At 57.5% G+C, this 11,911-nt stretch overlaps 1 protein-coding gene across 1 annotated transcript; it reads right to left on the reverse strand.

Moving 5' to 3' along the window:
- Window positions 1–3,458: 3,458 nt before the first annotated feature.
- On the reverse strand, window positions 3,459–11,562 carry ENO2 (enolase 2). The gene is made up of 12 exons (XM_012175500.5): window positions 11,454–11,562; window positions 10,225–10,324; window positions 9,654–9,749; window positions 9,467–9,525; window positions 9,106–9,175; window positions 8,494–8,627; window positions 8,047–8,269; window positions 7,002–7,199; window positions 5,210–5,411; window positions 4,838–4,946; window positions 4,618–4,676; window positions 3,459–4,310 (listed from the first exon to the last, which is right to left on the reverse strand). Exons 2-12 carry the CDS (start codon window positions 10,307–10,309, stop codon window positions 4,241–4,243), a joined length of 1,305 nt encoding a protein of 434 aa, XP_012030890.1. The 5' UTR covers window positions 10,310–10,324; window positions 11,454–11,562; the 3' UTR covers window positions 3,459–4,240.
- Between the last annotated feature and the right edge of the window lie 349 nt (window positions 11,563–11,911).

An 11,911-nucleotide genomic window follows, 5' to 3' on the forward strand; every position in this document is an offset into this window, starting at 1 on the left:
GAGCGGGTTCTGAAAGAGCTGGGGAGAGTTTCTTGGGCAAGACAAGGGCGATAGAAGGGAGGGAGGAAGTAAAGACGATTAGGAGGAAATTTAAGAGAGCAGTCTAGGCCTTTGGTGGCCCTAAGAGGGAAAGTCCGTGAGGAGGACAAGCTGGTGGACATGGGAAGGGAAAGCAGGAGAAGGCAATGGTAGGAATGAGCAGGACAAGCCGGCAGAGGGAAGACGTTCATTTATGGAAGTGGGACACCGTCCTCAGGCCCTCTGGCTGGCGGTAGCTCCATTTTCCATCTCAAATCTGTCCGAAGTCATCACTCATGGTACTTGCAGGGGTTGGGGGGGGTCGGGTGGGGACTAGGCTCCATGTGGAGACAACCTCAAGTGCCCTGATTATTCTAATGTGGAGACCATTCCACCACAGACTCTCTCCAGGGAGCCTCTGCCCCTCCCTGACAGTCCCCAGCCACTCCCAGTCTTCAGCCAGGAGGCTAGCACCCCCAGTCCACTCCCCGCCCCAGGGTCTCCTGGGCTCTCTCCCTGCCCCAGGCCAAGCAACAACATTTCTCAGGACAAAGGACACCAAGACGCTGGGTGATTTTTGGCAGCAGAGATTGGGAAGGCCAGAGAATGGGAGGGAGGCAGGCTGGGAACCGGGAAGAGCTGGAGCTGGAGCTGGATTCGGGATTGGGAGCCCTCGCTGGCACTCCAAATTTGGGGCGGGGATGGGGTAGTTGTGCCAGCGGGCTGGCTTGAGGCTGAGGCTGGGCCCTAAAGGTGGGATCCCCACCACCACCCAGCCTCCAGAGAAGGAAGGAGATTGGTTATGGAGCAACTGGTAGATTTTGCCTCCTATTTCCCAGGCCCAGCTCAGCCAAGCTCTAGGAATACCCAGAAGTGCTAAATGGATTCCGTGCACCGGGAGCCTGAGCAGGAAGCCTTCCTTGGCCTAGGAATGAATTCCCACTCTTCAGACTCTTGAATCAGCTGGCACTCACTCTATTACCCCAGGCCCAACTTATCCCTCAGGGTTTTCCAGACAACTCCACCCCGCCCATCTGCTGCCCACTGCACCCTAGGAGGACCCCAGCTCCTTCTCCCCACCCCCAACTTTGCTCCAAGACTCCTCCTCTCCCCGAGGTCCCCCCTCCCCAGTGCATTTCCTCTCTCTCTGCACTGCCCAGCTCAGTCCCCCACTGGGCCCTGGCCCAGGCTCTTCCCAACTCCCTTCCAGGCTAAACCCATCTGCCTCCTTTTTTAACCACTAAGGGATCGGCTAGGATGGTGACATGTTGTTGCTTCCCTAAGTCGTGTCTGACTCTGCTACACCTTGGACTGTAGCCCTCCAGGTTCCTCGTCTGTGGGATTCTCCAGGCAAGAATACTGGAGTGGGTTGCCAGTTCCTTCTCCAGGGGATATTCCCATCCCAGGGATGGAACCCGTGTCTCCTGCATTGCAGGCAGATTCTTTACCACTGACCTGGATGGTGATATATCTGAGCCTAAAAGAAAAGGAGAGTGAAAAGAGAAGCCAGGGCCTCTCCCCTCCAGATCCTCCCCAACCTGAGGACCGGATTCAGTTCAGCTTCAGGGAGCATCACACACACCCCACCATCATTGGTCACCCCAGCTCCCCCTCTCTGGCCCCAGCTCCCCACAACCCACCGTTTCCAGGCAACGGCACATAAGGAAAGTGGAAAGAGGGGCCTGGGAGGCCCAGGGAGGGGGAGATGTAACCCAATCCACCCCAGTACCTCAGGGTTTTGCGGGGGGGGGGGGGGGGGGGGGGGGTGCATGAGAAGGTGACCCATCAAGGAAAGAGGGCAGAGGTTGGGAAACATGGCTCCAGCCAGGAGTCAGCCTAGGAGTTACTGAAGAAAGGTGAATATAATGGGCCCCAGAGTAAAGCCTGGGGTGCCCCAAGGGAAACAAAAAGGGGCGCCAGGGGACACGGGAGCAGGAAAAGCTGAGATGCCCCCGTTGGAACGAAGAGGCACAGAGGTTGGGGCAAGAAACCCTTTGGCTGAAAAGGGCTGAGTTGTCAGCTATACGGGAAAGAAAACAGAGAAACGGATCTTGACCATACAGAGCTGGGATCCTCTTCCAGTCCCGGAGCTGGGCAGAATGGCAGAGGGGGCCCAGGACCAGAACTCAAGAGTAGAAACGGAGTGGGAGGCCCACAGAGGGAGCAGCCTTGCAGTTCCTCCCACCCTCGCTCTGGCGCTGGTGCTGTCGGCCTCCTGCAGAGCCTTGGCTCCCTCTAGTGGCCGCAGCTCCCCACCACTCGGGCCAGGTAGCCAAGCCTTAGACCGTGGCTCAGTGGTTAAAAAAAAAAAAAAAAAAAAAAAATCCGCCTAATGCAGGAGATGTGGGTTCGATCCCTGGGTTGGGAAGATCCCCTGCAGGAGGGCATAGCAACTCATTCCAGTATTCTTGCCTGCAAAATCCCATGGACAGAGGAGCGTGGCAGGCTACAGTCCATGGGGTTACTGAATCAGACACCACTTAGGCACCAAATAACAACAAAGATGGGGCTCATCCTCCCCCTGCCCCCAGGTAGTTCCTGTGTCCCTGTCTCAGAGCTGGGGCTCTGCTGGAGCCAAAGTGTGATAGTGGGTCTCCAGTCACACACTGGCCCCCTGCTCGCAGGCTCACCCAGCTAGGGGCCTGTTGATCACCCCAGCTCCTGAATTTCCAGTTTACTGGAAGTTGCCTGTCCTCAGGCCTCTGCAGCTTGCAGGGGGTGCTGCCCAGACAGTGCTGGCCCATCCCAGGAGCTCCAGGATTCGATCTAGGAGAGGCCCTGTACACCGGAGGAGCTCCCGTTCCCAGCTCCATCACGTCTCTGGTCAAGGGCCTTGGTGAATCTTCAGACACTTTGGATCCCATTCTCCAAAAATGCGCGCGCACACACAATGTTTGATATTTTTAGGAATTCTTGGATCCCAGGCTAAAAATCCTAATTCCCCCTGGGGAGGGGGAGAGAGGGAAGGAAGGCCGAGCTCCCCACCTGGCCAGGGAATATAGGCAGTGCCATCCTCCTGACCTTATTTGTTGGATTGCTTCCTCTTTCTGTGCCCTCCCAGCTTTCTTTTTTGGCTGTGCTGAGTCTTCATTGCTGCTCGGGCTTTTGGGGGGGCTACTCTCTACTTGCGGTGTGTGGGCTTCCCTTGTTTCAGAGCACAGGCTCTAGGTAGGCGTGTGAGCTTCAGGAGTTGCAGTTCCCGGGCTCTAGAGCACAGGCTCAGTAGTTGTGGTGCACTGGGCTTAGTTGCTCTGTGGCACATGGCATCTTCCTGGATCAAGGATCGAACCCGTGTCTCCTTCATTGGCAGGTGGGTTCTTTACCACTGAGCCACCAGGGAAGCCCACCTCTCAGCTTTGCTATCCAGTTTTACCCACTTCTAGGAGCTCCATCTTCTCTCCCTGCGTGTGGACTAGAGTAAGACTCCTCAGACACAGGAATGCACGGTGACTCAGACTTTAATGGAAGTGTTCATTTCAGCGCCACAGAGGTGCTGGCAGCTGTGAAACATGGCACGGGGGCAGCTGGAGGAAGAATGGGGAAGCTAGGGCTGGGGGGAGAGGGACAGGAGACAAGTCCCCAGGTGCACAGCCCCACCTCTGGCCCAGGAGCCATCACTGAGGCCCCTTTCTGCTACCCTTCCAGTTCCAGCAGGACCCCCACTCCAGGCTATCTCAGAACCTACAGTCGCGTGAAATACAGACTCATGGCTCCCCCTCCAGTCAGGTCAGCTTTCTGGCACCGGAGTTATGGCGAAGTGATTCATTAACAAGATGAATGAAAAATAAATAAATGAATAAATAGCACAGTGGAACCTTAGACCAGGCCTGAGCAGGCAGCCAGCCCTCCGCGGCACTCACACTCAGCACTGCCCAGTTCCTGCTTCATAAGCAGCCTGGAAACACGTGGACTCAGCACAAAGCACACACAACACACGGCCCCTCTACACACCTCGACAACCAACCTAGACACTCCACACAGACCCCAATGGGTCTTCTGTGAATCCCCTTATGATCCTCAGTCCATGGCCGGTTTTCAAGGAGAGAGAAGAGGAAGGAGGGAGAGTCGGAGAGCGCGGAACCCAGAGGGTGGGAGCGCGGAGACAGCAAGGCTAGACCAGCCAAGGCGCAGCACAGAGGGTCAGCCGAGCAGGACTGGAAAGAAGAGGATCCAGGAAGAGGACGGAGTGAGGGGGTTCCAGGTCTCCAGGCAGAGAGGGGGCTCACAGCACACTGGGGTTGCGGAAGTTATGGCCCGCAAAGCGAGCTTCATCCCCTAGTTCTTCTTCGATTCTGAGAGAGGCGAGTCAGAAAGGAAACAGTCAGCGAGGCAGAAGGACCCTGCTTCTTTTCCCAGGAGTTCCCCCGCCATATCCTCCAAGGCCCTCGCACTACCTGCTCCTGGGGCCTGGCCTGAGCAAGGGCATTCCCTGGCTTTCCATGGGCCGTCAGTCAGGCCATCTGTAAACCCATCATTCAAAACCAAATCCTTTCTGGATGTCTACTGTCCTCCAGGCCCTGGGCACTGGAGACAAAACGGTGGACAAACATAGCTTGTGACTCTCTGAGCCCCGGGTTTCCATTCCCTGGGCGCCCTTACCTCATGAGCTGGTTGTACTTAGCCAGACGCTCAGAACGGCACGGGGCGCCAGTCTTGATCTGAAATATCCCAAAAGACATACAGCTCAGCGGCCACCCCTTCACCCCATGAAGGAGAGCTAACACTCCCTCGAAATTGCCATGATGCCCGCAAACACCTGGAAGGACAGCGACCTGAGCCTAGAACCCCTCAATTGCACAAAGGGCTCCCTGATGCTCACCTGGCCTGTGCACAGCCCCACCACCAGGTCAGCGATGAATGTGTCCTCAGTCTCTCCGGAGCGGTGACTCACCATGACCCCCCAGCCATTCTCCTGGGCCAGCTTGCACCTGCATTTGGTGCAGCAGCAGTGAAGCCCAGCCCACACCTCTCCCCAGCCCTGACACTGGTCAAGAAACATCTGGAGGGAAGCTGTCCGGGGTGGGGGGTAGAGAGAATCGGGGGACATGGAGGGAGGAGAACCAGGAGAGCCGTGAAGGTGACTTGGGGCTCCCTGCCACCTTCTGCACTTGTGGGCAAGGCTGGGCTGGGGCGCTGGCAGGACACATCCTGCAGAAACGGGTTGAGTGGGGGAGGGCCCAGAGGCACTCACGCTTGGATGGCTTCAGTGACTGAACCGATCTGGTTGACCTTCAGCAGCAGACAGTTGCAGGCCTTCTCCTCCACCGCCCGCTCGATTCGCTTGGGGTTGGTCACTGTCAGGTCATCACCCACAATCTGGATCCCCACATTGGCTGTGAACTTGGACCAGGCCGCCCAATCGTCCTGGTCAAAGGGGTCCTCAATGGAGACCACTGTTGGGAGAACGGTGAGGGGGCTCTGCGTCAGGTGGGAATGCCCTGCTTAGAGTCCCTGCATGGACAGATCAGATGCCCTGGCCAACTCAGCCTCCTCTCCTCTGAAATAAGCCTCCCCTGACCCATTCTTTTTATTTAATATTTTCATAATTAAATTTATTTACTTTTAATTGAAGGATAGCTCAAACAGTGAAGAATCTGCCTGCAATGCAGGAGATCCAGGCTCCATCCCTGGGTCGGGAAGATCCCCTGGAGAAGGAAATGGCACCCACTCCAGTGTTCTTGCCTGGAGAATTCCATGGACAGAGGAGCCTGGTGGGCTGCAGTTCATGGGGTCACAAAGAGTTCGACACAACTGAAGGACTAATACACACTGCTCTACAATACTGTGCTGGTTTCTGCCAAACATCAACATGAATCAGCCATAGGTATACCTATGTCCCCTCCCTCTTGAACCTCCCTCCCACCTTCCTCCCCATCCCACCCCTTAGTATTTTATTTATATTTATTTTTTATTTATTTGGCTGTGCCGGGTCTTGGTTGGGCCCCCTGCATTGGGAGCACCTCGTCTTAGCCACTGGATCACTAGGGAAGTTCCCCTGACTCATTCTTATCTTGATTTTTTCACAAAACCTTTCAAAAAAAACAAGGGTTCAGAAACTTTCTCACAACCTTTCTTTGCATTTTCCTATTTTCTACCAGGAGCCCCTCCTCATGGCTATTCGAAACCTTTCATTCTGCAGTTTATGCCTATTTTCTCTTGCTGTGTCTCAGGAAATGGAAACCAACTGCTTCCATTCCAGGGATGAGTCACTGGGAGACCTGGAGAGGGTGGGTGCTTCAGCTCCTCCTCACCCATACAACAGTCCAGCCCCGTTCAGCATCATTTTTGTTTTCTTTTCTTTGCTGAGCTGGTGACTTGCAGGATCTTAGGTCCTGAACCAAGGGTTGAACCTGTGCCCTCGGTAGTGAAAGCACAGAGGCCCTAACCACTGGACCACCAGGGAATTCCCCAGCATCCGGTTTTATCAACTGAACATCCTGAACTGCTCTCGTTCCCATCACCCTCTTACCACACCTGTGCTGTGCTGTGCTTAGTTGCTGAGTAGTATCCAACTCTTTGTGACCCCATGGGCTGCAGCCCCCAGGCTCCTCTGTCCCTGGAATTCTCCACGCAAGAATACTAGGGTGGGTTGCCATGTTCTCCTCCAGGGGATCTTCCCAACCCAGGGATTGGACCCAGGTCTCCCACATTGCAGGCAGATTCTTTCCCAACTGAGCCACCAGGGAAGTCTTACTGTGCCCAGGTCCTTCCAAACGCGCCCCGTGACCCCAGCAGCTTCAGAGAGCGTGACTTTAATCAGGATCCAAAGCAGATGGAACCGATTCATCATGGGTTCCTGCCCATTCACAGGACACCCAAAGCCCCGCCCCTTCAGGAGACCCCTTCACCCCATCCCTGGTTCTCAGGCTCTTGGACATCTCTACCAAGCACCTGGGTCAGCACTCATCAGGTCCAGAATTGCCCCCAACACACACACCCCTGCCTGCCCCCTGCCCTCCCCTGGCCACAGCCCTTGCTCTCACCAGGATAGTCCCTGACAAAGTCCTGGTAGAGGGCCCCCAGCTGGTCCCCGGTGATGTATCGGGAAGGATCAGCAGGAGACTTGAAATCCAAGTCATATTTGCCATCACGGTAAAACTCCGAGGCGGCAACATCCATGCCAATGACGATCTTCTCTGTGTAGCCAGCCTTGTCAATGGCTTCCTTCACCAGTTCCAAGGCTGGGGATGGAATACAACAAGGTCATCCGCAGGAAGGGTGGCCAAGGAGGAATGAGAGGAAGAAAGAAATTCAGAGCAGAGGTGGAGGGCTGTTGCTGGGGAGAGTTCTGCTTATGGTTGTTTGGGGGTTATTCCCAGGATTGCGATGAGCAGGCCACCTTCTAGGAAGGCAGGGGAATGGAATTCTCTTAATAACAGTTTGTTTTCTTTTTTAATAGCTATCATTTATTGAGGGCTAACTTTGTCACCTTAGCGCTTTACACCTATGATCTAATGATGCTAAGAGGTAGATGCTGTTGTTATTTTTGTTTTACAGATAAGAAAGACAAGCACAGAGACTGTTCAGAGAGCAAGATCACCAGGAAGTAACTCTTCAAGTCAAGGTTCACATCCAGGCAATTTGGCCCCCAAAAGTTAACTCTCAGCCACTACCTGCCTGTATAGTTTCTCTTCACTCTAAGGTTTCTGCCAGGGCAGGAAAAAATTAGGGATCCTAGAGGCCTAAGAGGTTGGGGTGGAGATGGGATAGATTTGGAGTTTGGGGTATCTCATCAAACTAGAATCCATGGTGAGAATGGATCCCACGGGTCACCTGGACCACCTCCCCAAATCCTCTAGGGCTCCCACAGGAACTTGCAGATACTGACACATCTGGCTGGGCAGGTAAAGGTGGTCCTCTTAGGCCTGCACATGAATTTGTTAGGCCCTCTGGTACCCACTCTGAGGACTGGGAACTTGTAGCTCAAGGACCCTCATGCAGCCTTCTGGGGACCCAGTGAAGCATGTGGCCCTTCCTGATGTCCTGGAATGGAGTGAGATGGAGCTGGGAGTAGGGTCTTGGTCTCACCCTCACTGTTCTCCAGGATGTTGGGGGCAAAGCCACCTTCATCCCCCACGTTGGTGGCGTCCTTGCCATACTTGTCCTTGATGACGCCCTTGAGTGTGTGGTAGACCTCCGCACCAAGTCGCATGGCATCCCGGAAGCTCTCAGCCCCCACCGGGAGGATCATGAACTCCTGCATGGCCAGCTTGTTCCCAGCGTGAGAGCCACCATTGATCACGTTGAAGGCCTGGGAGCCACAGGAGGACAGAAAACATCACAGAACTCTTCCCTCTCCACCCCCAAGAGTGTCAACCCAAGAGCCCAAACTTCCCCCTGCTTCCGGACTCAGAACCCTCCATCCCGTGGTCCCTGTCCTCTCCCTATAGCTGCCCCAACCACTCTCCTCCCATCAGTCCTCCCAAGGCTTCATGCTTCCTCCCCACCCACCCCTGGAAGAGGCACGGTGCTCACCGGCACAGGCAGGATGAGGTCTGAGTTCCCAGCCAGCTGGGCAATGTGTCGGTAGAGGGGCAATTCCCGCTCGGCAGCCCCTGCCTTACACACGGCCAGGGACACACCCAGGATGGCATTGGCCCCAAACTTGGCTGGGAGATTATAGAGGAAGGCACTGATCAAACATGTCCCCTTCCCCTTCCAGCCCTCAATTTTTCTTTTTTAATAGCTAGCATTTATTGAAGGCTAACTATGTCACCTAAGCACTTTACACGTGTGATCTCATATACTCCCCCAAAGGAGCCATAAAGGAGACACCCCCCCCCCCCCGCCACAATCCAGCAACACCTCATCCATCCTATTCTGTAAATAGCAGGGGGCGGAGTGTGATCAGAAAGGGCAGCGAGCTGCACTTCTTGTAAACATCCCTGAGACCACAGACTCTGCCACCAGCTCTCCCCTCCTTATGCTGCAGAGTTCTCCCTTCTGTCTCATGTCACTCCCTCCCACTGGAGGAGGCTATGAAAAGGGCTAGTCCTCGGGCTCTCCTTCCTTCCTTCACTTCTCAGTCTGTTCCACGCGCCGCCCCCCTGCCCCCCACACACCCACTCTCTCCCAGCCCCTGCTTACACTTGTTCTCAGTCCCATCCAAGTCCAACATCAGGTTGTCCAGCTTCTCTTGTTCTACCACAGACAGACCCTGTGAGCAGAGGCCCCATCACCAGGAGCCAGGATGGAGGCTGGACCCTGACACCTAAGACAGGCACCCCTCCCCATCCACACACAGGCTCACATCCACCAGGGTTCCCCCAGGTTCCTGTGATAGCGGCCTGTCTAGATTAGGGGACTCAAGCCCCCGTGGGAGTGGGCCCCCTTCCCTCAGTAACCATAACTCCCCAGAGGTGGCCCTTTCTCCCTCTACATCTCCCTCCCCTAATCCAGGGCTCCTTCAAGGATCCATTCCCCACCCCCAGCAAAGAGCGGGCCTCACTGAGCTGATGAGGACCGGGGCAATGGTGGTGTTGATGTGGTCCACGGCCTTCAGGACACCTGGGGAGAGGCGGAGAGGTCAGGCCAGGAGTGACCAGGTAGAGGAAGGCATGCAGGAAGAGGGCTGGGGATGGGCATGAGGCCCCCAGCAGAGAGACAGGGAGCCCGGAAAAGACAAAGGGACTCACCTTTGCCCAAGTAACGCTGTTTGTCCCCATCCCTTAGTTCCAGGGCCTCGTAAATACCGGTGGAGGCTCCACTGGGCACCGCAGCCCGGAAAAGACCTGGGAGGGGAAAGCCGCGGAAAGAGAATGGAGAGAGAGGACAGCACAGGGACCCGGGATTCCTTCAGCCTTGCAGCTCTGCACGCCTGTGGTACATCCAGCTTGCTCCCCACACTGCTCCTTCACACACACACACACACACACACACACACACACAGAGGCAGATACACAAGCGGTGGCCTCCTCATCCACCCAGTTGAGGTCCCACACACACAAGGAGGATACCAGAGAAATGCAGCTTTGCAGGCAGCACGCATGGTGTACACACAAAGAGCACGCACACACGGTACACACACACAGAGCACACACAATAAACCAGCACACAGAGACTGGCTTATCTCGGCTCCCCTGGACAAGGAAGGTCTGCTCCCAGACTCTAGGCTCCTGAGCCTGGCCCAGCAGGGCACCCCACTGGGAATCCTCCCATCCCAGGCTGGTACACCTAGCCCCAGGGCTGTGGGAAGGTGCCCATTACCTTTGGCAGTGTGGAGATCCACCTCCACCGTGGGATTCCCACGGGAGTCCAGGATTTCCCGGGCCCAAATCTTCTCTATGGACATGATGGCTAGGATCTCCTTGGGTGGCAGGGAAGGAAGGAGAAAGATAAGAGGCTTAGAGGGGTGGAGCCTGAGATCAGTGGGAGGGGCCAGAGGCTGGGAGGCTGGGAGCGACAGGAAAGAGGTTACTGCAGTGGGTGGGGGGTGGGGAGGAGCTGGGTGCAGTCGCCGGCGGTAGAGGGGATCCCCCCGCCCGTAGGGAGAGGAGAAGGTCAATGCAGTGAGGAAGGGGAGGTCACTGCAGTGGAGGGCGGGGTACGATCAAAGGACGAGATGGGAGGACACGCAGGGAGGAGGGGAGAGGCGCGGCAGTGGCTCCCTCGCCCCCTCAGCAGTTCGGCTGCTGGCCGGAGGGGTGCCCCCAGCTCTCCTCGGGGCGATACGGCCGCCAGGCTTGCACTTCTTTAGCGTCAAGAAGGGCACGGGTCGTCTGGGCAGCGGTGTGGGGGCGGGCTATCCTCCAGAGCCCTCATCCCACCCAAACTAACACCCCAGCCCCCGCTCCGAGGTCCCAATCTCCCTCCAAACGTGTGTCCCGCCTCTCCCCAAGAGATGTAGACGAGTCCGGGGCGAGGGTCCTCCGTCTCCCGGGTTGCCGGGGGCAGGGAGAAGGAGGGGAGACCGTGGGGAGGGGCAAAGCTGGGCTGGTCCTCCCTCGGGCCCTGGACAGACTCTCTGCTCCAACCCCCCTTCCCCGTGCGGCGGAGAGCGGCGCTGTAACCGGCGATGAGAGGGCGATGCAGGGGAGGAGGGGCCGTGGGGGTCTCGAGGAAGTCTGGGGATGCTGAGAAAGGGTGAGGGAAGACATCTCCCCGCGCACGTCTAGGGACGTGCCAGGGTAGAAACGCACAGTCCCGGGAGACCCCGAACGCTTATCTTCCACGGAACCGGAGGGGCAGAGGGACACAGGGAAGGGGGCTGCAAGGGTGGAGAAAGGCGCAGTCAGACGCACGCAGGTGCGGAGAGGCCAGGCGCCCGAGTGGCGAGGGGCGACGGCCTGAAACTGAGGGGAGAGGCCGGGAAAGGAGGAGCCGGGGAGGCGCGGGTGGCGGAGCAGGTGCGCAGAGCGGCAGGGCGAGGGATGCGCGAGGCCCGGGGAGAGAGGTGGGGGCGCGGCGGCGAGGGGAGGGGGCCGGAGGGGCTTCACCTCGGGGCTGCGGACCCAGCCGGTGGCGATGGCGGCGGGGCTGGCAGTGGCGGCGGCGGCGGCGCAGAGAGAGCGGGAGTGGCGGCGACGGCTGCGGCTCCCGGGCGGCGGGCGGCGGGCGGCGGGCGGGCGGGCGGGCGAGGGGAGGCGCCGATAGGGCCGGGCGGGCGCATGTGACCCGGAGCCCCCGATGAGTCAGGAGCCGCCGGCGGAGGCGCACGCGGGAGCACCGATGGGGCGCCGATGGGATGGGGCGCCGATGGGATGGGGTGGGGAGGGCTAGAGGAGAGCGACGTGGGAGGGGCTGGGGACCACCCAGGACCTGGCCCCCCACCGCCCACGCGGGCTCAGCCCCACACACCCAGACCCCCCTGTAAAGTAACAGCCTCACGCCAGTGATCAGCCAGGAAAACCCAAGGAGGACTCAAGTGTCTCACAAACCGAATCAGACACCAAAG

Source organism: Ovis aries, chromosome 3 (genome assembly GCF_016772045.2).
Source record: "Ovis aries strain OAR_USU_Benz2616 breed Rambouillet chromosome 3, ARS-UI_Ramb_v3.0, whole genome shotgun sequence".
NCBI classification, from domain to species: Eukaryota; Metazoa; Chordata; class Mammalia; order Artiodactyla; family Bovidae; genus Ovis; species Ovis aries.

Bases quoted from the DNA above. Each gene is read 5' to 3' on its own strand.
- ENO2 (XM_012175500.5), bottom strand. From the start codon at position 10,309: ATGTCCATAGAGAAGATTTGGGCCCGGGAAATCCTGGACTCCCGTGGG. The intron at 9,176-9,466 runs GTGAGGCCCGCT...CTCTGCTCACAG, and splicing joins CCCCGGTCCTCATCAGCTCA to GGTCTGTCTGTGGTAGAACA. The intron at 8,270-8,493 runs GTGAGCACCGTG...TGTGGCTCCCAG, and splicing joins ACCTCATCCTGCCTGTGCCG to GCCTTCAACGTGATCAATGG.